This window comes from Crassostrea angulata, chromosome 5, assembly GCF_025612915.1.
Source record: "Crassostrea angulata isolate pt1a10 chromosome 5, ASM2561291v2, whole genome shotgun sequence".
Lineage (NCBI taxonomy): Eukaryota > Metazoa > Mollusca > Bivalvia > Ostreida > Ostreidae > Magallana > Magallana angulata.
This window is the reverse complement of record NC_069115.1, coordinates 46,979,065-47,003,534: the sequence shown is the minus strand read 5'-3', so window position 1 is coordinate 47,003,534 and position 24,470 is coordinate 46,979,065. Positions and strand designations below refer to the sequence as shown.

At 33.3% G+C, this 24,470-nt stretch overlaps 4 protein-coding genes across 13 annotated transcripts in view; 3 read left to right on the top strand and 1 right to left on the bottom strand.

Annotated features, from left to right (window-relative positions):
* LOC128183619 (inositol hexakisphosphate and diphosphoinositol-pentakisphosphate kinase 2-like) overlaps positions 1–2,952 on the top strand; it is a 32,547-nt gene extending 29,595 nt beyond the window's left edge. For 5 of the 8 annotated variants that reach the window (XM_052852721.1, XM_052852722.1, XM_052852718.1 and 2 more), the window contains 3 exons: positions 499–690; positions 1,068–1,097; positions 2,204–2,952. In XM_052852721.1, the coding sequence (XP_052708681.1) occupies positions 499–690; positions 1,068–1,097; positions 2,204–2,349 (368 nt within the window). In that variant the 3' untranslated portion in view covers positions 2,350–2,952. The remainder of the gene's footprint in view (positions 1–498; positions 691–1,067; positions 1,098–2,203) is intronic. The other 3 variants (XM_052852726.1, XM_052852725.1, XM_052852719.1) reach the window with 2 other exon arrangements.
* Positions 2,953–6,742: 3,790 nt separating this feature from the next.
* On the top strand, positions 6,743–14,897 carry LOC128182753 (uncharacterized). The gene is made up of 2 exons (XM_052851493.1): positions 6,743–6,858; positions 10,757–14,897. Exon 2 carries the CDS (start codon positions 10,758–10,760, stop codon positions 12,522–12,524), a length of 1,767 nt encoding a protein of 588 aa, XP_052707453.1. The 5' UTR covers positions 6,743–6,858; position 10,757; the 3' UTR covers positions 12,525–14,897.
* Positions 14,898–18,767: 3,870 nt separating this feature from the next.
* LOC128184135 (E3 ubiquitin-protein ligase TRIM71-like) lies at positions 18,768–20,642 on the bottom strand. 3 transcript variants are annotated; one of them, XM_052853483.1, is made up of 2 exons: positions 20,539–20,642; positions 18,768–19,952 (listed from the first exon to the last, which is right to left on the bottom strand). In XM_052853483.1, exon 2 carries the CDS (start codon positions 19,946–19,948, stop codon positions 18,854–18,856), a length of 1,095 nt encoding a protein of 364 aa, XP_052709443.1. In that variant the 5' UTR covers positions 19,949–19,952; positions 20,539–20,642; the 3' UTR covers positions 18,768–18,853. The 3 variants fall into 3 exon arrangements, with proteins under 3 accessions (XP_052709443.1, XP_052709442.1, XP_052709441.1); XM_052853482.1 differs by having other exon boundaries at positions 20,417–20,549; XM_052853481.1 differs by lacking the exon at positions 20,539–20,642 and adding an exon at positions 20,119–20,227.
* On the top strand, positions 20,212–24,407 carry LOC128184134 (uncharacterized). The gene is made up of 2 exons (XM_052853480.1): positions 20,212–20,300; positions 21,715–24,407. The coding sequence occupies exon 2, from the start codon at positions 21,716–21,718 to the stop codon at positions 23,507–23,509; it is 1,794 nt and encodes a 597-aa protein (XP_052709440.1). The 5' UTR covers positions 20,212–20,300; position 21,715; the 3' UTR covers positions 23,510–24,407.
* The last annotated feature ends 63 nt before the right edge of the window (positions 24,408–24,470 follow it).

Genomic DNA, 24,470 nt, shown 5'->3' with positions numbered 1-24,470 from the left:
TTTATAAAACAATAAAGGAGTTTGCTCTGTTAAGATTTATTCTCAGCACTGAATTTGACATAATCTTGGTTATATATTATATAAGAAAAACAGTCATTTTAATACCCTCTCTATTTCTTCTTGATGTAATGTATTATCCAAATTATATATTTAATTTTATGTATAATGAAACATGCGGATATCAACTTGCTCGCATGGTTAATCAGTAAAATAGTTATGATAATACACTTTTATACTATTTCAATAAATCAGAACAATACTTCTTATTGGGTCAGGTAAGGTGTGGTGTAAGAGTGTATAGAGAAAGCTAGATTTGAAAGTAATTAAGGTGTATGGTTGAAGTCAATATTAAGGCAGGTTTACAACTTACCCACCCTGCTACAGGTATATAAATTTATGTGGATGGTTGAATCAATATCTAGTCAAGTTAACAACTAAGTCAGCATACTCTCGGGTATAGATTTGTGTATACTGACCATATTTTATGTGCTGTTTCAGCTTTCGAGGGATTCAACATGGTGCCAAGCCTCCACCCCTTGGAAACTCTGCACAACAAACTGACGATGAAGGAACTTGACGATTTCTTGACGCGGGCCACCACTAGCAAGTTTGTGACCCCCATTTCTTCACCCCCATACAGTAACACTCCACTGGCCTCACCACACGTCCCCGTCACAAGAGCACCACGAGGTATACCGTTGTAGACTATAGTATTTTTGAGTTTATGAACTCCATGTAACATTTGTTAGTCATGATTCAATCTTAAATTATTCTTGAATATCTTAAAAGAAGTGGTAACCATATCCGTTAAAAAATTTATTTTAGCTGCGTTACATATGTGTGAAAATATAAAACCAACGCAACCCAATTTAGAAGGAAGTAGAGAATATTTTCAAGTGGCGATAATATCGTTTAGAGGAGTTTATGATCTTCTCATAGAAATAAGGTTTTATATGTATGTCTCAACGCCAGACTTTTTAACTACCAAAAATGAAGAAAGTATAATGAATCGATACCGCAACTTTTCCTTCTGAAAGAAATTAAAAAAGAAATTCTTCAACATGTAGGAAATGACCTGATACTTCAGCAGTGCCAAGGTATATCATTAACAAAAGCTTATGAAGTAGAATCTGTCGTTATTCTGTAGTAAACTAAAAAGAAATTTCTTGAGTTTTGCATCTCGTGTTCACAATATTGGAACCGTAAAAAACCACTTGCAATTTATGTATTTTATTTCGTTTTGTTTGATTTTTTTTGTCTTCGAGTGAATCACAAATGATAGTTAAAATCTGCACATCATGTAATTTTTCGAAGTGTTAATCATTAATTGTGTGCTGTGTCATTTGTGTGAGAAGTAGAAAGATTCTTTATATATCTAACAAATGTACAAACCTCTATTTTGAAAAAAATGCACTACCTAGTTAGAAATACCACAACAATAATAGACTTATTTATAAGTGATTTGAATAGTTTATGTACACGTAGTATCATTTATAATGTTTTTTTTTTTTTTTATCTCAAAGAGATTATAGAACTGCTGTAAATCAAACGTGAGCGCATACATATGCTCACTTTGCTTCAGATCAATTTGAATGTGATATTCATCGTGTTAAAGCACTCAATCAGTCTAGCATACGCTTACTGACGGTGTACCAACTCACCAACTGTTTTTCGTTCTCGTGAATAATTCAACTCCTGTTCTGATTAGCCCCTTACACATTCGTGAAGGAATTTTCACAAATCGTTTGAATGCTTTTGGAAATGACAATTTTTTCATTACACTTTCTTCGTTTCTAAACACAGATTTCTCATTGTTGGACAGAGATTAAAATTCATGAAACGGAAACCACTTTTAGTCCAATGAGTTGTCTCTGAATTACATTAAGCGTTCACGTGAGACTGCTGTAGGTTTTCGACGATGTGCTACTTGATGTTACAAAAGTTTTTTTCCCAACTAAGTTACAAGCAAGTTTTGTTTGATAGATCAGATGAAAGCATTACAAAGCCATATTGATTATTCATCAAACTAGGTGTAGAAAAAAGTTAATTTCAAGGAAATTCGGCTTTATGTTTTTGACACTGTTAAGGACAAATTATTTTTATTTTCATCCGTACATTACATTTTTAAACATGTTAGCCGTATACAATGAACAGTATGTGACAAGATGGTATGCTTGCATTATCGAATAATTTCCTTTTGAAGGGAACCAATCTTCCAGCAATTCTTCCACCGGCCCTAGCTCCCCTGTATCAGGAATGGGAAGCCTGGTCCTGAGTCGGCTCCAGGATGTGGCCACCTACATCTTCCAGCGACAGGACAGCAACCAGGACGAGCCACCTCCCAGCTAGTGGACCCAGAATCGTCTCAGGGGTCAGGGGATTCCCAGTCCGTACAGGGGACAGGGAGAAGATCCAGCGACAAATGAGCTGAGGGTCGGAGAACCAGAACTTGCCACTACCTTATTTGGACCGGTGTTGTGTCTTCTGCTTGTCAAAACGTTTTTGACTTGGTGTAGACGAGAACTGAATCTGTTTCTGGCGGTGTCTGATTCAAGTGTTCAGTATTCATGTTGTGTTGTTATGTCTCATGAAGTTTTATCTGTATGTTTTTAATAGATAACATGTGTCGTTTGTTCAAGATCTGTGTTAACGCCAGCTATGTTGTTGTGATTTCTATGTTGAACGAAGAAATCCAAGATTTTCATGTACTAGTATTCTTTTTTTCTTTAATATGTTGCTGTTGACATATAAGCAAGATAATAGAAACGTATTCGGAAAACATATCTGTGATGCATTTGTGTGTTTTAGATGATTTTAATAGGTTGATTGATGTTGATATCTTGTTATTGTAAATTACAGCTGATAGTATATTTTACAGAGATGTTACACCACTAAATTATACATAAATGTAATATAAATGCTGAAGTGCAAATAAATTTGATGGAGAAAGATTTTATTTGATTTTTTTTTTGTGTTTGACGAAGCTATGGTAAAAAAAAATGTTTTCCTTTGTGTGAGTACTTGTGACCATTGTTTCAAGTGTTGGTTAGTGTTGATATACTGTTCTTTGTTCTGTATTGGTACATTTAGTCGAGCTTTTTGGAATCCTTTCGACACGTATTCTTCTGTTTAAGGTGGAATAACACACCTGGAAAAAGTCGCTCAAATTAACAAGAACTTTTTTGATAATGAAAGATATATTCCTAATGATAAATAAACTGTACAAATGTCAAAAAAGCAGTTTGGGGATGAAAAATGAATATTTAAAATAATTATTCCAGAAAGTAACAACAAAAGCCCCTACGGGATTCGAACTCTGGATGTACGGATTACAAGTCCGACACTTTATCCACTCGGCTATGTAGTAATTTGCATGTTACAGTCCATAAAATCCTTTCAATAAAACGAAATGTCGTTTAGATCAGAGGTCAATAATTATCCTCGGCTTGTTTCCTTTTTGAACCGAGTATTTTCTGCAACTTGGAAAAAATAAAGAAGGATCAAATAAATAAAATAAAATAAAAAAGAACCAAAAATACTAAAAAGCCCCCACCCTACCCTCCAATCATAGCTAAAAATATTGAACATTTATTACCATTGCATCTCGCTCACAGATATAGTGTTTGCTGCCGGGTTTTCTCTTTCCTATTTTTTGTTTTAATCATGTCTTCACCAAAGCTGTTTTCCTCATTGTATGAATAAAAATTGGATTAATGGCACTCTAAAAAAGTTTAAGAGAGCCTGCTTAATGTGGTATGGGACATCTGTCGATATTAATGTGGATTAAAGTACATTGTAATTGAAATACTTTCACCTGTTTAGAATTTTCAAATTTAACAATATCTAACCAAAAAATAGCTTTTTAAAATATTGTCAAAGGTAAAAATTGTAAAACCCACAGTGGGATTCTAACTCATGACTTACAGATTCGTAGTAAACCCTCTAACTCACTGCGCTACGCTGTTAGATGACAATATTGGGAAAGAAACTACATATATACATGTAACTGCACTTAATTTTATTGTTTATTTCGATAAACAATACGTCACAACATGGAAGTGTCCCATACCACCTTAAGCCCCTCAAATCAGCAGAAAATTACTTTTATGATAGAGAGCATGATGGATAAGTTTGAAAAATTTCAGTCAGTGAACATAAACAAAAACCCCAGGTTGATTCGAACTCGTGACCTGCGGTTCACAAGCCTGATGCTTTAACCACTGAGCTATTACGATATACATCTGAATCGATTGATACAAACAGTTTAACAAAACATTTAAATCGCAATCTTGTGACGTAGTATTTTCCTTACAATTAAATAATGAATGAATCAGTTGTAACTAGAGGTCAACTGCATACATTGGCCCATAATTTATTTTTGTGTTATTATACAACTTTCGTTCTTACCGGAATGGCGCTTAAACATCTTAGTGCATACGAATTTCGCTAATGTGCTTTTTTTAATATGATACTAAACATAATATGAGAGATATGATATGATATAATGAAGAGAACTAATATAGGCTATTTTTGCCTGCTGTTCAATCCATATTCACTTGTATACTTATATGTATATTATTGAATAAAATATTTCTTAAACTAGTTATGATACTCACTGTAGCACTTGTATGCAACTATTATAAATTATATTAAAATGTCCCGACGCAAGGATTTCCGAATAGAGAATTCGATGCTTTAACCTTACAGGTGTGTCTTCTTCCCCAACACCGTTCTTGGTGTATTTCTGTTGCAAGCCCTGCCCCATTCTATATTTAGAGGTCGCGTCATCAAGCTAACACTGACGTCGATGTGAGGATCACGTGACCTGGTGTACACATTGGCCCTGCCCTATATCTTTTAGTTGTATCACCACGTGAGCATGTAGAATCGTCAGTCCGCCCGTATGTGACATTGATCACGAGAATGACTTCACGGCGACCGCATGTCAAATCCAATTGCTGGTTCTCGCAAGAGACCGTATTGATGATCTCGTTTGCATCAAAAATAGTCCCTTTAAAAATACATTATGATTTTACTATGTGAATTTGATAAATTTTGCTTTTCCAAGAGGAGGGAGATTCGGGTTAAATGTTTATCGCGCTCATAAAAAAATCATGCCCTATTCCGAATGGCTTTCGCCACAATTCCGTGTATTCATATACAATCTCGCAATTTGTGTAAATGCTTCTGCATGCATCGTTTATCAAAAGCATGTTCCATAACATGTTCCTTATTTTCGTAAGTATTTATTTTAAAAAGCGAAATAATCTCGCTCTCCCATTCAGAATTGCTGTGGATTCATGAATCTATTTAGCATTAATAAAAATAATATTAATGTTGGAATATTTTAACTAATGTGAACTAATAATAAGACCCTTTGTTTCAGAATATGTTTTTAAAATATGATTTGCCTATCAAATTACATTTTTATAAACTTTTTTAAGTACTCATTCTATGCATAGACTTGTGTGAAAAAAAATCACTAAATTCAGTTTTTCCCTCTTATTAAATGGTCAATATACAATTCTATACATAAACTTGTGTGGAAAAATCACTAAAATCAGTTTTTCTCTCTTATTAGATGGTCAATCATACGTTAATTCAAATCTACGCAAACCTGTTCAAAAACTAATTTCCGTCAAATATCGTACACGCCAAATATAATACGTTTACAGTATTGAATTTAGCTTTCCTGTCAATTTAAATATTTATAAAAAGTCTTCATAATATGTAAACATCAGAAATATTTCAATATTGGATGCATAAAAAATAAATCAAAATATCTTCAAAATTTAAGAAAATTAGAGGTAATGCGGGCTAAGCAATATCAAATTTAGTTTAAATTTGTATTCAAATTTAGACTAAGTAGTAACATTTTTAACGTGACAGCCCCGTACAATGTACAATATACGACAAGTTGGTATGCTTGCATTATCGAATGATTTCCTTTTGAAAGTAACCAATCTTTTAGCAATTCTTCCACCGGCCCTAGCTCCCCTGTATCAGGAATGGGAAGCCTGGTCCTGAGTCGGCTCCAAGATGTGGCCACCTACATCTTCCAGCGACAGGACAGCAACCAGGACGAGGCACCTCCCAGCTAGTGGACCCAGAGTCAATACTGACATACTCTGTTTCTAGTGTCTGATTAATTCAACTTTGACAGAGTCTACATGTATTGGTATTAGAATTTTATATCTTCAATATTAATACCATTGTCGTTACACTAGGTATAATTATGATTCGAAAGAAAACAAAAGAATCAAAGGTTTTGTTTTACACGTATGGTCTTAAATATTAAAGTTATGGAGCAAATTAAAATAATGGAAGTAACTGCCATTCCGCACGCACGCACACACACACTAACGAGAGTGTGCATTTGCCAAAAAAACCAAAAACCCAGCAACCCATGTGGATATGTGGATGCTGAAGACAATCTCAAATACTTAAGTTATCAGACAAATACACCAATCTTTACAGTTTCAACTTTTAATGCATTCGCGAACCTTTTACTACATGTAAGCATGAAATTGCATATAAATCGTATAAATTTGAAACAATAATTAACTGACCAATATAACAAATACGATGTAAATATCGGATCCGGATAATTTTATAATCTTTTCATATTTTTGAACATCAGTTACACTATTAATAATTACATTGTTTAAAAAACCTATTACAAACATCACGGCACACATTGGTAGTTCATATTTGTACATGTACGTTTATGTTACAAAACGAAAGTAAAAGAAAAACTACTTCCTGAATTCGTTACCATGAGCGCCATGATTTGTATACCTACCTATTCCGTGAACCATAAATGCAACACTTCAGAATGACTATTTACAGCTAATACAGGTAGGTACCCGTTTCGTTACTGTTTTTATTAATTTATTTATCTGATAAAACTTATTTCAATCAACTTCTATGATAGTACTTTTCCAGTGCATTGCGAAAGACGCAAAAAAGTGATATGTAAATAATATGATCACGTGAATCTAAGATGGACAACGATGCTATTGACATACCTGTACAAGTTCTTTATCCCAATGGATATTCGCTGATATTGCTGGAAAAAATTATATCTATTAAACGGTTGAACAAGATGAAATATTTTTACAGTAGCTGTAGAGTGAATTGGTTTGTACTGATGGCCTACAAAAAATATCATTTCAACATTGACCTAAAAATATTTATCTTTCTGTGAATTTTATAACCTGTATTAGTCTAGTATTGTTCAATCTAAAATAACATTTTGAAGGGTAAAGTGCAAAACAAAATCGAAACGAAACAAATCCAATCGAAACGAAACAAACAAAAAACCACATTAAAACGAAACTAACCAAACGAAACAAAACCAACAATACGGAATTAAACAAAATTAAAGGTCAAACATGACAACATAAAAGTGAAATTAAATTCACTGAAATAAAATATGAATATAATATTATATATTTAACAGCTTGTATATATATTTCAGATTAGCGTTGTAAATTCTAAAGCCGCTTATCCCGTGGTACATAAATGATATTACAATTTTTGAGACGGTTGACAGTTTGTTATAGTGTTTTTTTTAAATGTAAATAGCTGATGTACATTCTTTATAAGTTACATCTTTTATGCTTTTAATTGGTTTCATTATAGAGATAGTCAGACATTTTGAGAGACAGAGATGTCTGACTACATCTTTAATGAAACCAATTAGAAGCATAAAAGATATTAGAAAGTACATAAATTATTTACATTATTATATAATTTTTGCAAACTGCGACTTAAGAATTTACAACGCCAATATGAAACATAGTTGTGCAGGCTGTTATATGCATGGTAATGAGTTCATTTTCACATTTATGTATTATACTTGATTTTTAGCTCAGTCAGACAGAGAGTAGAATCAATACTTATAAATTAAGGCATTTTGCAAATAAACTACAACATGGCTGCACTAGAGTATTTGCTTACGCTTTTGGTATTTCAACACGTGTGAGATGATGTCCGTTAGGTATAATTGAATTTTAGCTGATACGTTATTATAGTGAAATTAATAAAACACCTACTTTGATTTTCGAAACACGAGCCCGAAATAGCAAAAATGAGAGTAAGGTGTTGGACACGCTTTGGCGGATCCAAGTAAGGGATAGTTTGCATCAAAACGTATACGTGCAATGAAATAATATTGAATGATTACGCAAAGAGTGAATATATTTACTGTGAGCCTAATTAGAAAATACATAGAAGTTGTGACAAAGTGTTGAATAAATAAAATGAGTCTATTCGTTTTTTTAGTGGGCGATTTTAGTTATGGTACACATTCGCTTGAGAACTTTCCAGAATTGGGTAAGCAAGAACGCGGATTGACTAATTAACGAAAAGTGTAGGACGAGTTTTAAAAAGCATCGCAGGCAGACACCTTGGATAGGACTTCTATTTATGCAACAAATTGACGAATAAATGGACCAATAAATGCGATTTTAGTATTAATGGAAGAAAAAAACTTCCCTGAACGGGGTGCCCAGAAACGGGCTGCCTAAATAACATCAAGGCGGTAAGTGTAGGGCGAGTTAACCATTGGCCAGATACTTTGAATCTGACAACTTTGGTTTAAAATATGTATGCAAATGGATAATAATGCATATTACCTAGCGTGTTTTAATTTCATACTTTTTTATACCACGACAGATTGGTTGTAAACTTTAGACATTAATGTGTAAACATTATATTAATGAACAGATTATTGTATTCCACGTCTATAAGTTTTATGGGGATGCCCCCCCCCCCCCCCCCGATTGTTTTTTTAAAATAATCTTTTATCTGAGGTCCTTATTTGGGAGAGTAATGCAAATTATATTGAAAATAGACCAAAAGAACCAAATTTAGAGAAATATACACTAAATACCCATTCACTAATTTGAAATAAATACAATAAAAAAGTTTTTTTTTTTCAGTCAGCTGCAACAAACAAGATTAAGGCCACGCAAGTGTAGATTTTATCCATTTCAGTTCAGATTTTTCATCCCTGTCCGCTTCTCTAAATATCCAACAATGTAGTTTTTGTTTATTTCAATTCTAAAGATAAAATATCGGACAAAGTATATAAAAAAAATGAACAAAAATATGGTTCAACATTTTAAGGGGGATGTGCGGCCATCTTGTACATTTGAGGATAAGAATGTAAACATTTCTTGAACTGGCTTGTTTCTGCCCGAAACTGGCCAAAATGTTGCCAAAAGATATAAATGCAATAAATATGAAGTCCTACATGTCATTTGTTTGAAAAGTTTGCATACAAAAACAGGACAATGACCTTTTAATCACTCAGAAAAGCTGTCGAACTAAGCATGCTACATACTTTTTTTGAAGATTTAAAAATATGAAAAAATATGAAGGGGGTTCATTGGTGTCCTCTCTGCCATCATTTGTTGAGAAAAAGTTTGAATTTTGCTAATTTAAGTTGTCACTTTCACTCAAAGTAACTTCAATAACTTCAAAGTTATTGCTTTAATATCTTTTTGCAAATATTCACATCATATTTCATTTTTAATATCTTTTGGCAACATTTTTGAACATATATTGTGCATTGTAAATATCCATGCATTCATAAAGAGAAGTCTGAATTCAACTTAAAATAGTAGTTTAAATATGCAAGTTGTAATTTCCATAAAGTAACCCAGATATCGGATATGTCACAAGGTCTTTTACACACTGATCATATACTGACATAATAAGGCTTGATAAAAAACTCTTATTGAATTCGTAATCTATTTCAACCTGAGAAGAAAGATGAGAAATTTGATTATTCCAAATTTTTATTTTCCGGGTTCACAATTATTACAAAGAATTAAAACGACTATAAAGTTACGCAAATGGGGATAGTGTGTCATTGGCTTTAATGGCTATTTTAATTCAACCTAAATACAATATTCACAGCAATTGTTAAAGACGATAGACCAAGGGGAAATAAATTGGAAATAAATTGTTAAGAGCCCGGGGATTTGTTTACAAATACTTATAACAACTTTTTTTTTTATAATTTATTTCTTTTTCAAGGAACTAACATACAGAAAAGACATTCAGTCACACACACACATACACACCCACACTTATGAAAAAATACCTAAATGTATTATTTAGTGGTTACTTGCCTACATGAAAAGAAAAAAGAAAAAAAAGAAAGTTGAAGTGACAAAACAGAAATAGAAAAAATAGTCATAATGAAAATAGATTAGATGTCAGCATCAAAGATACCTTTCCAACTATCCCATAATTTTTCAAAATATTGTAATTTACAAGTTTGTATTGCAGCATATCTTTCAATATTGTATGTTAGTTTTAAATGTCAAAGGAAACCAATTAAACATGGAATCTTATTTGACATAAGACAACAAAATATATATTGTTTCATATAAAGAATTAAAAAATGAATGACTTTGTTATGAAACGACAATAGAAGTTGGCCAAGTATAATATTAGACATATTAAATCCGACTCTTTCAGAGGTCTTTCTGTAAATGTATAAACTAAGTTCACTCCACAGGGTATGTATTTTCTCACAAGAAATAAAAACATGTATAATATTTTCAACATTACTTTTACAGAACCCACATATGTCAGTAGTTTTGACATTAATTTTTTAAGGTAGAAGCCAACTGGAAGAATTTTGTATAAAATTCTAAATTGAAGCCATTGTACAGAAGAATATAACAACTTAGTTACATTCATTGTATTCTTCCTGTATATTATACTTATCCTTTTCCAGAATGGATAGGAGAACAACTGCACAAGATGTCTACCGATGTGAGTTATGCGATGAAAATATGGTGGATATGCTTTGTGTCGTATGTCCTCGAAAGTTATGCAAATCTTGTGTCGGAAATCATTTAGATGATGATCCTAACAAGCACAAACTTGTCAAATTCCAAGACAGAAACACGACACTCGTTCTTCCAACATGTCCAACACACTCCTCGGAACAATGTAAAAACTATTGCCAGGAATGCGATAACGCTGTCTGTCCCTCTTGCATTCCTTCCGATTCTCACAAAAAGCACACATTCTTGAAAATTTTGGAAGTTTTCGAAAAAAGGAAAGAAAAAATCAATTCTGATACTAAAGAACTTGATGAAATCGTATTTCCGTCGTATACAACAATAGTTCAGAAAGACGAATCTGATGCGGCCAAATTGGAAGAAGACTATAAAAGTTTGAAACAAAGTATCGAAAATCAACGCACAATGTGGCATGACGATATTGACAAAATTGTCAACATGCTGCAAGATGAAACAGACAAAATGAGGGAAACACAACTGAAAGCACTGAAAAAACACTTACAAAAAGTAAAAAATCTTCGTACAGAGATCCAGGAGGCCATCAAATCGAACAAAGACATTTTACATTCCCCAAATGTTACAGAGACACTTTCATACAAAAGCAGAAATTCAGCATTGAAACATCTCCCTGCAAAGCTTGAACTATCAACTCCAAAGTTTATTTCCCAGCCGATTAACAAAGATTTAATTGCAAAAATGTTTGGTGTTATTTTAGGGTTCTCTATTTCTGAACATACAGAAGGATATGAGAAAAATACACAGACTATCCGTAAAAATCAGAAACACTTTCTGGATAAACCAGAAATTCAATCTGTTCTTGAGACGGGAGAAATTAAATGCCCGGATAAGATAGCATGTCAGAGTGACGGGAAGCTGTGGATTGCAGGAAATGAAGGTTCCTTGAAATTGTTCCAATGTGATGCCTTGCGATCAGAATCGGGCGCAACACGTTCATGTTTAACATTGAAACATGTTGATCTTAAAGGTCCAACAGACATTGCTGTGACGACAACTGGTGACCTGATCTATGGGATAAAACTGGAGAACACTGTTTTAAAATTAACAAAACATAAAGCACAAGAACTGATCAATCTTCATGACTGGAAGCTTTTGAGTCTATGCATTACAACATTTGGCGAACTCTTAGTTTGCATGACGGATGAAAGGAAATACAGATGTAGAGTTGTTCGTTTTAATCAGGATCCTGAAATAATGCAAATTATTCAGTATGACCATCAGGGGGAGAGTCTATACACATCAGGAATGTTAAGTAAGTGCATTGAAGAAAACAAAAATGGAGATATTTGTTTGGCTGACTGTGATGCTGGGGCAGTCGTAGTAACGGATAAATCTGGGAAGTTGAGATTTCGGTATGTCGGAACAATCTCATCTCAAAAGAATGATCAGTTCTGTCCAGTTGGAATTGCTACTGACAGTATGGCTCAAATTCTTGTCTCCGATTCCTTTCAGGTTCATATCGTTGACAATAACGGACAGTTCCTCCGCTTCTTGGATATTGTTTGCTCAAACCCAATGCGATTGGCTTTAGATGAAGGTGACAATCTTTTTATTGCTGATACGCACAGCAACGTAAAGATGGTAGTATATATGCGTAGAAATATATTTGAAGATATCCGGAGAGGCATACATTTTATTGGTACTTTTTGGAACGGAACGAAACGGAACGGAACCAGTTAAGAGGCCCCAAAAGGGGAAACAAGATAATTTATGTTTTAAAATTAGACACAAGGTCTTTCCTTTTAGATATGATATCTTTAGCTATTAACTATTATTTAGCAACGTAAAAATCCAAAAGCTTTACCTTTTAAATTTGGTCATTTTCATATAGCTCTCCTTTCAAATTAAAGAAGGTCAATACAGGCTAAATACGGACACGTCCATCGAGTCCTCTTGAAATCGATATTTTTTTAAACGTCTGAAGATTAATGATTAAATGAAAGCAGTGAATGTAAATTTCCAGAATATCTCGACAGGAAAATCATGAGAGATGTGAAACGCCTGTGCAATAATATGAACATTTCTTGAAAGATAAGAAACTGGACTATCTTTTTGAAATTAAAACTAGAAATTTTTTTATGGACTACCTAAAATGCATAAAAGTAATCATATTAAAACCGCTATTAAAGATCAGAATCAGGCATATATTTCTACTACTGAACCCTTGGATTTGAAACTTTTACCAATTCGTGCAGGCCCAGCATGGCTACACATAGCCTGAGCAACTTTGTAGACATTTTACTAAAGAATATATGTGAAAAAGTTCCTAGTTACATCCGGGAACTAGTAAAAAAAAAGAAAAAGACCCATTTTGAAATCCTTTGTTACAACCTACAATCCCAAACATTTTATTATATTTCAAGAAACTAAGAAGAATTTATCTATCATTGAGCGGGATCAAGAACTTCAACAACTGATTTAAAAATCTGACCTACTCCATAGCCAACGACAACCACAAAACCTGACAAAATATTATCAAGAGCTAAATTTAACGAACACCAGAAAATATGCTGTTTCCAAAAGCGGAGATTCAAGGTGCGGAACGTGTCCCTATCAAAAGACAGGTGCTTCTATTTGCTTTAAAAGACTTTTTATGTTAATGAAAATATGTCGTGTAAATCCAAAAATCTATTGTTCTATATTACTTGAAACAACTGTGGCGAATATTACATGGGTCAAACCAGAACACAACTTACCGTCCGCATGCGCGGCCATAGCCAACAGATAAATGATCCCAGCACCAGTAACATCCTTTGCAGTGAACATTTTGACAGATGTGCTAAGGGAGATTATCAAGTATTCCCATTTTATAAACTTAAAACCGATTCAACCGCTAAGAGGCTTGTGAAAGAGAACTATTTTATTAAATTATTTTCCCCAAAACTCAACAGACATTAATATCTGTATATATGATCATCTTTATTTTAGCTAGTCTATGTATTTTTACATTTATTGATGTCATTATTATCATATTTTGTCGAAGTCAGTTTTCCCGAACGTTTTATATTATACAAATATTGACTGGGGTTGAGGGCAACATTGATTATATTAGCCCCCGAGGGACGAAATATTGCCCGACGCGAAGCGGAGGGCAATATTTTTGTCCCAAGGGGGCTAATGTAATCAATGTTGCCCCAAAACACAGTCAACATTTGTTTTGTTATATGAAGAAACAAACCAAAATTTAAGAAAGTAATTGAAAACAGATCGCCGTTATTTTCTCAGCTCAACAAAGAATTCACGAATTCAATTTTGTGTAAAGTTCATTACCAAATTATCCTCAGCATCAAACGGTCACTGGTGATATTCCGCCGACCGTAAGAATTAACATACAGATGTTCTACCTGATTTTACTTCACAGTAATTCGCATATCCTTGCATCCGTTATGATAGCAAACCGTCGCATTGCGCGTCCGTTGTTTACTTGCCTTGATTGGCTGTCTATTATGACGTCACCTTGTTTTGGAGTCGCGAAGAGTTATATACGTCATCGTTAACGAATCAACAAATCAAAGGCGATTATTTGAAATAGAGGGAATGTTAACTAGATATTATTCCTAGCCGGTCAATATTATATAAATAGTGCCTGTTTGGGAGGGTAACAGTTGAAATTGACACCCCGAGAAAACCATTGTCAACCGACGCGAAGCGGAGGTTGACAATGGTTTTCGAGGGGTGTCAATTTCAACTGTTATCCTCCCAAACAGGCACTATTTATTTTGTTATACTGAATGTCTTTTTTAAAATTTTTAAGAAAATTTTACTGCTTTTATATAGGAATAACGTGAATTCTACAGCGAACCGTACGCGCATAATTTTCGCGCATGTAACATTTTTTAATGTTACCCGTTGCCAAGTGCGTTGCTAACGCTGAGGGTAATAGTAAATATTATTAACTGCGTCTTAACCAATCAGATTTCAGTATTTAACATGAAAGTATAACAACAAAAAAATATTGACCGGTCAATATTTTTCGGACGAGCTAATATTACAAATATTGACTATTCGTCTATATAGAGATATATAGTGAGAATATACTACTGAATATAACAATGTATTATAACGTCATGGATTTATTTCTTCCCTGAAACGACTCTCATTATACCATACATACTTTCAGGGTTAAATAGAATAGCATGACAATGTTTATTCATTGTAATTTTACATGGAAAAAAGTTTTGTGTTTTGATTATATATATATATATATATATATATATATATATATATATATATATATATATATATATATATATATATATATATATATATATATATAATTTCCCAATACAACAAAAAATAAATCGGCACAGTTTTAAATAATTTAAAAATAATAAATATCCAGAATAAAATCACAAATTGATCCTATTAACCGCAAACGTTTTCGCCATTCCTGGCTCTTCAGGCAGTTATGTACAAAATGTACATAACTGCCTGAAGAGCCAGGAATGGCGAAAACGTTTGCGGTTAATAGGATCAATTTGTGATTTTATTCTGGATATTAATTATTTTTAAATTATATATATATATATATATATATATATATATATATATATATATATATATATATATATATATATATATATATATATATATATATATATATATATAAAATATGTTATATGCTATTTTTTTTAAAGCTGCTTGGTCCGATTTTATATCAAATTTTATGCACGCTTTTGAACGATGGTTATGCTTAGTAATGTATAATAATAGACATTGCAGTAGTTTTTTCTAGTCAATTGAGGCAAATTTCAATGAAGAAAAATATGTACAAAACTTGCTAACCAACAAACGACATAAAAGGGTACCGCGTTATTTCGCCTCATGTTAAATTTCACTCCTGACTCGTGACGAGACGGGTATGGTTGTATTATGATTCTGACATCGCATTAAATGAAGGTAGAAATAATCAGATAAATTACAAATAAACATGTGTACGTTTTGTTCGCTAATATTTCTGAAGTTTGCTTTCTTTACAATCGATTTATAGCATGCGGGTTGAATAACCCGTCATTCGAGGGACGAACCCAAACGGTTTCCTTTTCTAAGAATTCCCGTGATGCACTTCAGTTTGTTTTTTCGTTTGCCCAAAAAGACATTTTTTTTTTATTTACTTTGAATATTTCTAACTTTGAAAGGAGACTGATTCTGCTCGTGTAAATAGGAGAAAGTCCATAACTTTCTAAGATAAATGGTTTGTATGGGAAAAAATATGATACCGTAATAACAAAAAAATCGGACCAAGCAGCTTTAAAAAAGAGTCCGGAAGCTTAAGCTCATGGGGAAGTTCAATCAAACTAGAATTGTTCATATAACATCCGGAAAAGATCCAGATTTCGAATCGCAACCAGAGGTCAAGACCACTACGTCATTCTCAAACATTTGAGAGTTAAATTATATAAAATCATTCATAAGGTTTTAAGGCACACTCAGCTTCGTGTAATATACAACAGACTTGAAATAGTACGAGGAGAAAATACAAATACAAACCAAAATCAACTTTGTCAAAGTTGGCTTTAATTATCTATTATAATGATAAAAATTGTTTGTTTTCATTGTTTGTAAAATTAAAGATGCAAATGAGAAAAATCTTTAGTTAAATATTGGAGTTTCATATGCGCAAAGTTACCTTCAATAAAAGAAGGATTTCAGAAACTAAAAATATTACATTTGAGAGTTGTAAAAGTAATTTCAAGAATTTTGTTTAAAGCTTAATCCGAAGAGCAGAACTGCAGAAAGCAATAAAATTACATTGACCATTCTTTCTCACATTGGTCGAGTATCTATAGCTAGTATATGTACGCGGAGCATTAATTACACATATTGTCTAGATAAAGTTTGTTTATTATATGCAGTATATATAGCACTTTGTACCTGAATGTAGCTGGTTAGATAAAAAGAGTTCTTTCATATGAAACAATGAGAGCAAAACGGAGTGTTCAGACTTTAATATTCTTTCTTCTCGCAAAATCTTATTTTTGTTGTTTTAAAGCTGCTTGGTCCGATATCAAATTTTATGCACGATTTTAAACGATGGTTATGCTAAGTATATGTATTATAATATACATTGCAGCAGTTTTTTTCTAGTCAATTTAGCTAAATTTCAATGAAGAAAAATACGTACAAAATTTGCTAACAAACAAACGACATAAAAGGGTACCGCGTTATTTCGCCTCATGTTAAATTTCACACCTGACGACGAGACGGGTATGATTGTATTACAACTGTAACATCGCATTAAATAAAGGTCGAATGATCAGACAAATTACAAATAAACATGTGTACGTTTTGTTCGCTAATATATCTGAAGTTTGCTTTCTTTACAATCGATGAATAGCATGCGGGTTGAATAACCCCAATCATTCGGGGGACGAAACCAAACGGTTTCCTTTTCTAAACATTCCCGTGATGCACTTTGGTTTGTTTTTTCGTTTGCCCAAAAAGAAATTATTATTATTGACTTTGAATATTTCTAACTTTGAAAGGAGACTGATTCTGCTCGTGTAAATAGGAGAAAGTCCATAACTTTCTAAGATAAAATGTTTGTATGGAAAAAAAATTGATATTGTAATAACAAAAAAATCGGACCAAGCAGCTTTAACAAAGTGGTCTTATAACTGTGTAACTTTGTGATCAATCGATAAAATCATAGCTTGCTCACAAGATACTCAGCAAATAGTTTCTGTGAAATGGTAAAAGAATTTTTAAATACGTTTTACTTTTAAAACTACAAGGTATGATTTTTACAATGAGTTTTGCACGCTCTTTGAGCATTTTATTTTTTATTTAAAAAAGATTCACACCTCTTTTACTAAAGTTCAGTAAAAGTGAGCAGGTTCAACTTTAAGAAGGGAGTCTTTTCTGGTGTTCGATTTGTCAAACGTAAATTTAATTAATTGTTCATTAAATCAAGATGAAAGGAAATTAAAAAAGTATATTTTTCTTTCTTTTTTATTATCATACCTTGGCATAGAAAAAGTAATCAATGTTTAGAATCTAACAAGGACTATATTTTTGGTGTAATATTGGCGTAGGAAAATATCAAATGTTTCGCAATTTAGAATTGCTGCATGTTAACGAGTCTTCTGTTTTAGCATTTTAAAAACAATAAAATAAATTTTGGATAATTTTATTACTAATTTGAAATATATATGATACTTGGGTTTCAGAATATGTTTTTAATATGTTGATTTGCCTATCAAATTACATTTTTATAAGTTATCTAAAGCGCCCATTCTATACATTGATTTTTGCGAAAAAATCACTAAAATCAGTTTTTCTCTCTTATTAAATGGTCAATATATTAGCTTTTCTCTCAATTTATATCTTTATATAAAGTCTTCATTATACATAAAAATCAGAAATATTTTATTATTGGAAGCATAAAAAATAATCAAAATTATTTCTTCAATTTCTCTTAATTTTTAAGAAAATTAGAGGAAATGCGGGCTAAGCAATATCAATTTTAGCATAAATATTTATTCCAATTTAGTAGTATAAGCTGATAGACATTCTGATATTCTATCATTTCATTGAAGAATAACATCTTCAAATCTTAAACACATGTCTACAGAACTACAAAGAGCTACACTTATTTTCATTATACTTTACGTTGAGGAAAAAGGTAGTGACCTTGAGCTGACCTTTATGCGAAATCAAAAAGGTCAAATTTGATTAACCTGATAGAATCATTTGGTATTATGATCCGTTTTACTGTGTCAAAATTTCATGACTTTCTTATCATAAAAAGTATGTTTGATAATGAGAAGACTCCTTCCTTAACGATGATTTTTTTTTTTAATTGTTCGTCGCGTACTTGTTATTAAGTTTCAATATGATTAAATTTATTTGCGCTTTATGATATTATAGTGACCTAAATCTTATGTCCCTTAATACACGCAATACAGAAAACAAAACACTATATTACTAAAACTTCTTTATAAATATTCTGTATGAAAAAGTTTTGATAAGATGTAGACATGACAAAATGTGTCAATTCACATTGTGTTCTATTCCGAGTCTGATGCATTCTTTTTTATATCTTTAGTTTCGTCGGTTTCTCCAGGAATGTCTTCATGATCAGATATCACAGACTCTGAGAACTCTTGATCTCCTTCAGATTCTTCTACTTGCGGGTCCGTTTCTTCTGTCCTTTGATTTTCCTGAGGATCTTCTTCGGTCGGTTCCGCTTCAGTCACAACCAAAGTGCCAAATTTCTTGCGGACTTCCTCTTTTTCAATTGTGGGAAGCTGGATAAGTTCTTCAGGGTCTGGTATTTTCAAACGTTCATCAGTGGACCAAGTGTGTTCCTTGAAGACCAATGTTCCAAACATTTCTCTGATAAAGTCAACGTCAACTTTGGCAGATTCATAAGTTGGAGGTGTGACCTTAACCATCTCTGGAAACTGCTTCAGTCGTGAAATCTTGTCCATGTTTTTATCAGCAAACTCTTTGATTTTCTCGGGATCGCCGGATTGTTCGGTTTCGCGATATTCGTTGATAGTGTCATGAATTTCAGCAACATGATCTTCCAATTTCTGTCTTTGTTCTTGTAAAATAATGGCACTATTCTTTTCCATTTCTTTCAATTCCCTCTGTCGTTCTTCGACAACTTCATTCACCATTTGTTTTAGTTTTTCTGCTTGAGCTGTCATGGCATCTTTTAGATTTTGAAAATACGCTTTGTAAGCTTCCACACCTTCTTCAATATTCTTAACCTGACTCTGCAATTGAGGCGTTAGTTTGTTCTTTTCCTCAGCAAAGTCTCTTATAAGCTGGTTCCGCTTGATGAGAGCAGCCGTTGTCATTTCGACAACATCATGACCCTCATTTAGGTGATTTTCCCGCGCGCACTCCTCACACGTAGGGACCTGACACCCCCAGCAGTACAACGTGCTCTCTCTATCATTGTGCTGCACACACATGGGCATGTTTTGCTCCAATGGCGGCAGGTCCAGAATGTCATGGCCTTCTTCCGAGTGAGCATGACTGTCCTTGCACTTCTTACATAAACTAAGCATACATTTCAGACAATAACAAACCCGGTCTTCTCCACAGTTGTCACAGGATTCGTCCAAGTCTTCTTCTGGAAAAGCACTCGCCATAATTCTACAAAAGTATACAAAAGATAGTACAAAACGACACAGTGAATGATTTAACAATGACCTTTAAAACTCACTCCAATAAGTTTATCAAACTTTGGTCTGTGTAAAATGTAGAAAGATTATGAACCAAGTGTCTTAAATACTAGTATAGAATTTCTACAAATCCTTACATTATCTTTTCCTAGTAGGTTCGTCTTTCATCGATTGCACACGTAAATACACGGCTATAAAAGTCTGTATGTACAGTCACTGATATCGCAAAACGAAAGTAGAACAATTTACTTCCTGTATCGATGTACTAGATTATTACGCCATGCTAAAATTTATCTACATGAAGGTCTAAATTATGAAGGTAGGTTTTTGTGTTATGCTCAGTTATGAACTATACGATTGAGAGACATATAATATACACGTTAAATATATTGTACATGTATGTCTCTTGTACAAGTCCAAGCTTATTGTACTTACCTGTTCAATGTATTCGGAATTCTCAGAACACAACGAATCCTACGGTCTAAGGATCGTGGTGAAGTACAATGACCTAAGTAAGAGGGTTCATAAAAAAAATCGTTACATCAATGGACACTCACGTGAATGATTCGAAGAAAATCGCCTTGAGAGTAGGTCATCGATAAGTACGGTAGCCTAGAAGCACCATAACCTACATTATTAACGATCTGTCATCTGTGTTCAATGGTGATATTTTTCTTCTATTTACACATTGATCATCTCCCTATTTAGTTGCAGAACTGAACATATACATGTATATAGCTCAAAGGAAAATTCGGATTGACGGACCATAAAGCTACAGTTCCATCCATTAAAAAAACCTGCATAACTGTATATGTTTACGTATTGCGCACAAAAAGTTGCGCATGGTTTTGAACTTCTTTAATCAAATTTCGGAATTTATTTTGTAAAAAATATTCATACCAAAAAAATTCTTGAGATATTTTACTACTGATTCAGTCCTTTACTTGCCTCAAACATTTTCCGGAACACCCTAACCGACATGTAATATTTAAAATCTCGCCAGGATCAAAAGTCGTCATTTTTAACTGTATTTTAAGGTAACAAATCACACTATATTTCATTTTACGGGGCTGGTGAGGGTGTTTAAAATATACTCAGTGGTAAGTAAAATGTGTCAGGAATGCTTTTGGTATTAATTTCTCTACAGAATATATTCCTAAATTAGTTTAGTAAGTCCAAAAGCTTGCAAAACGTTTTGTGCGCAATAAATGTATACAGTTTTTTTTGTATGAATGGATTGTAGCTCCACGATCAATCATCCCTAATTTCTTGTGAGGCTACAGTTCAGCAACTACTCCCTTAATAAAAGCAACGCTTTGAAGATTGAAATTATTTAGCATTTAAAATTGATAATTATAGCTATTTTGGGGTGTGAATTATGTTTCATTGAAATAAGTTAAATCATTTATAATCAATGGTTATACGTGTAATAGATTTTCATATTCAATTTTTTTAATTCTTAAGGAAAAAAACAATCATACAAAAAAATCCAAAAGATACTAGTGTATGAATATTACATAAATATGAAATAAAATCTACTTTTATCAATCTTTTTTTCCAAGCAAAGAATTTCATCCCTTAGTTTTAAATACACAATTATGCTTATTTTTATATAATGAATTATGTTTCTGAAAAATAAATGAAATATTCCATGCAAAGGTTTCTTTAACTTCAAAGGTTTTTTATTCATTTTCAATTGTTCCATGCACTGTAAAAAAATATTTGTCTTTTAGAATGAATCCTAAAACAAGTGCACAAGATGTCCACCGATGCGACATGTGCGAGGAAAATATGGTGGACATGCTTTGTTTCGTATGTCCACAAAAACTGTGCAAATCCTGCGTCGGAAATCATTTAGTTGATGATCCAGGAAAGCATAAACTTGTCAAATATCAAGACAGAAATACGGCACTCGTTCTTCCAACATGTGACGAACACTCCACGGAACGATGTAAAAACTATTGCAAAGAATGCGACAAAGCTGTTTGTCCATCTTGCATTCCTTCCATTTCTCACGAGCGCCACAAATTCTTAAAGATTTCGGATATTTTTGATACCAAAAAGGAAATCATAAGAATCGATACCCAAGAACTGGAGCAAACCGTATATCCTGCTTACAAAGGTATTGTTGAGCAAGTAGAATCAAATGTGACGAAAGTAGAAGAAGGCTACGAAACACTAGAACAAAACATAGAAAAACAACGCAAGAAGTGGCATGAAGAAGTTGACAACATTGTCCACAAGCTGAAAAACGAAACTGGCGACATGAAGAAAAAACAGCTTAAAGCGCTGAATGAACATCTACAAAAACTGAAAGAACTTCTTGCTGAGGTCCGAGGAACAATTGATTCAAACAAAGACATACTGAATTCATCCAACGTTTCGAAATCGCTTTCGTACACAAGTAGAAATCAGTCGTTGAAACAGTTTCCTGCAAAGCTAGAGGTATCAGTTCCATGCTTCTTGTCTCAGCCGATGAACAGCGATGTGATTCTAGAAATGTTTGGAGTCGTCACTGGATTCTCAATATCAAACCAAGATGGTGGATACGATCCCGAATCACAGAGCAAACCTGCTACATCTTCTGGCAAAGATATCGAAATGGATTTACTAAACGAACCACAAATTATATCCATTATTGAAACAGAAATTGAATATCCAGAGAATGTAGCATGTCAGAAGGATGGCAAAATATGGATTGCTGGCAGTAAGGGTAAATTGAAGATGTTTTATGGGGTGCCCTTGAATGTTTCTCGTCTTAGTTTTGGTGTTGTTGGTTCGTCTTTTGCTCTGAAGGAGCTCGAGTCTGAAACAGACGATTGTCCTAAAGACATTGCGTTAACGAGAACAGGTGATCTGATCTACGGGAAAAAACTCCGGAATGTTGTTTATATTGCAAGGCAAAACAAAACAGATGAACTGATCAATCTTCATGACTGGGGGCTCTTGAGTTTCTGTACTACACCACGCGGTGAGCTTTTAGTTGCCATGACAGATGACAGAAAATACAGATGTAGAGTCGTCCGTTTTGAGGGTTCCAAAGAAAGGCAAATCATTCAATATGATCACGAGGGAAAGCCCCTTTACACCTCCGGGATGCTGAGAAAGTACGTCAAAGAAAATCAGAATGGCGATATTTGTGTAGCTGATTGTAATGCTGGGGCAGTAGTAGTGACCGATAGAGCAGGGAAGTTTAGGTTTCGGTATACCGGAAGTACCTTATCTCAACAAGAGGCTCAATTCCGCCCTGTGGGAATCACTACTGACAGACAGGCTCATATTCTCGTCTCTGATTCATTGAACGTGCACATCGTTGACATGAACGGGCAGTTCCTCTGCTTCTTGAATTTAGTATTTAACGATCCATTGCGAATAGCTACAGATAGTGATGACAATCTTTATGTAGTTGAAACATCTGGCATTGTGAAGAAAGTTCGATATTTGACAGAACTTAAAGGCACTCTCACTGAATATATTCCAGGCCATGTCGGACGGAAAAGGATACTTGGGGCACAGAAGAAGAAATAAATTCAAGATCATTCATGGTTCAAGAGTTGCTTCATTTGAGCTCAAGAAATCTCGTTTTATATAACCTTTGTCTACAATGAATGTACATAACCATTACCGGAAAATTTATAGCCGTTTCAGAATAAGACATAGTTACTTGTTGTACTGTGACGTGCCAAAAAAAGATGCAACTTTTCCCGAAGTGACAGAACGTCTTTGTCAGTCAGCAAACTTTCTCGACATTTCAAACTATCATAAATTAAAATAATTGTAAATTACACAACTGATCATGAATAGGTTTTTTTGTAACATGATATAACAGGGGTCTTTCTTCTTTTTGTATGTTGATTCTTTGGAAATGAAATCTTTTATTTGCTTACATTACAATTTTTTTTATGGGGGGGGGGTGTTCAAAACTATCAACAATCTATTGCGTAACACCCAAATCGAAATTCTGTCACTCAAATCAAAGTTTCTTTCCACTCTTTTCCATACCTATCCCACCATTATATTTCTCAACTAGTCTACGAATTTTGGAAAGTTATTCAAATTTTACTTTTTCACAAAGCATTTGGGTTGCTTATTTTGTATGATTACAATGAAAATACTAATTAAAATTGACCGCAGAAAGAAGACATACTTATCCTAACATCCTTTGTCCCAATCACCAAAAAGTGTGCATCGAGTAACAACTTTAAATAGGATAAGGTTACATCAATTATGGCACATTATAGCTTACATCTGGATGTCGTGATTTGTCTTGTTCAATACTGAAATTCAGTTTATGTAAGATACTGTAAATTGTAATAAATAAAACTTAATTTGTTCATACTACGTAGTCCTGTGATTAAAAATGGCTTGATTGAATTGCATATTCTTTGCTGTGTATGATGTACAAATAAACATTGCTACAAAGCTTTATTGCATATCATATTGCCTATCAAATTATAAACAGCAAAACATTAAAAAAAAAAATTCAGAA

Coding starts and splice junctions, on each gene's coding strand:
- LOC128184135 (XM_052853483.1), bottom strand. CDS start 19,948: ATGGCGAGTGCTTTTCCAGAAGAAGACTTGGACGAATCCTGTGACAAC.
- LOC128182753 (XM_052851493.1), top strand. CDS start 10,758: ATGGATAGGAGAACAACTGCACAAGATGTCTACCGATGTGAGTTATGC.
- LOC128184134 (XM_052853480.1), top strand. CDS start 21,716: ATGAATCCTAAAACAAGTGCACAAGATGTCCACCGATGCGACATGTGC.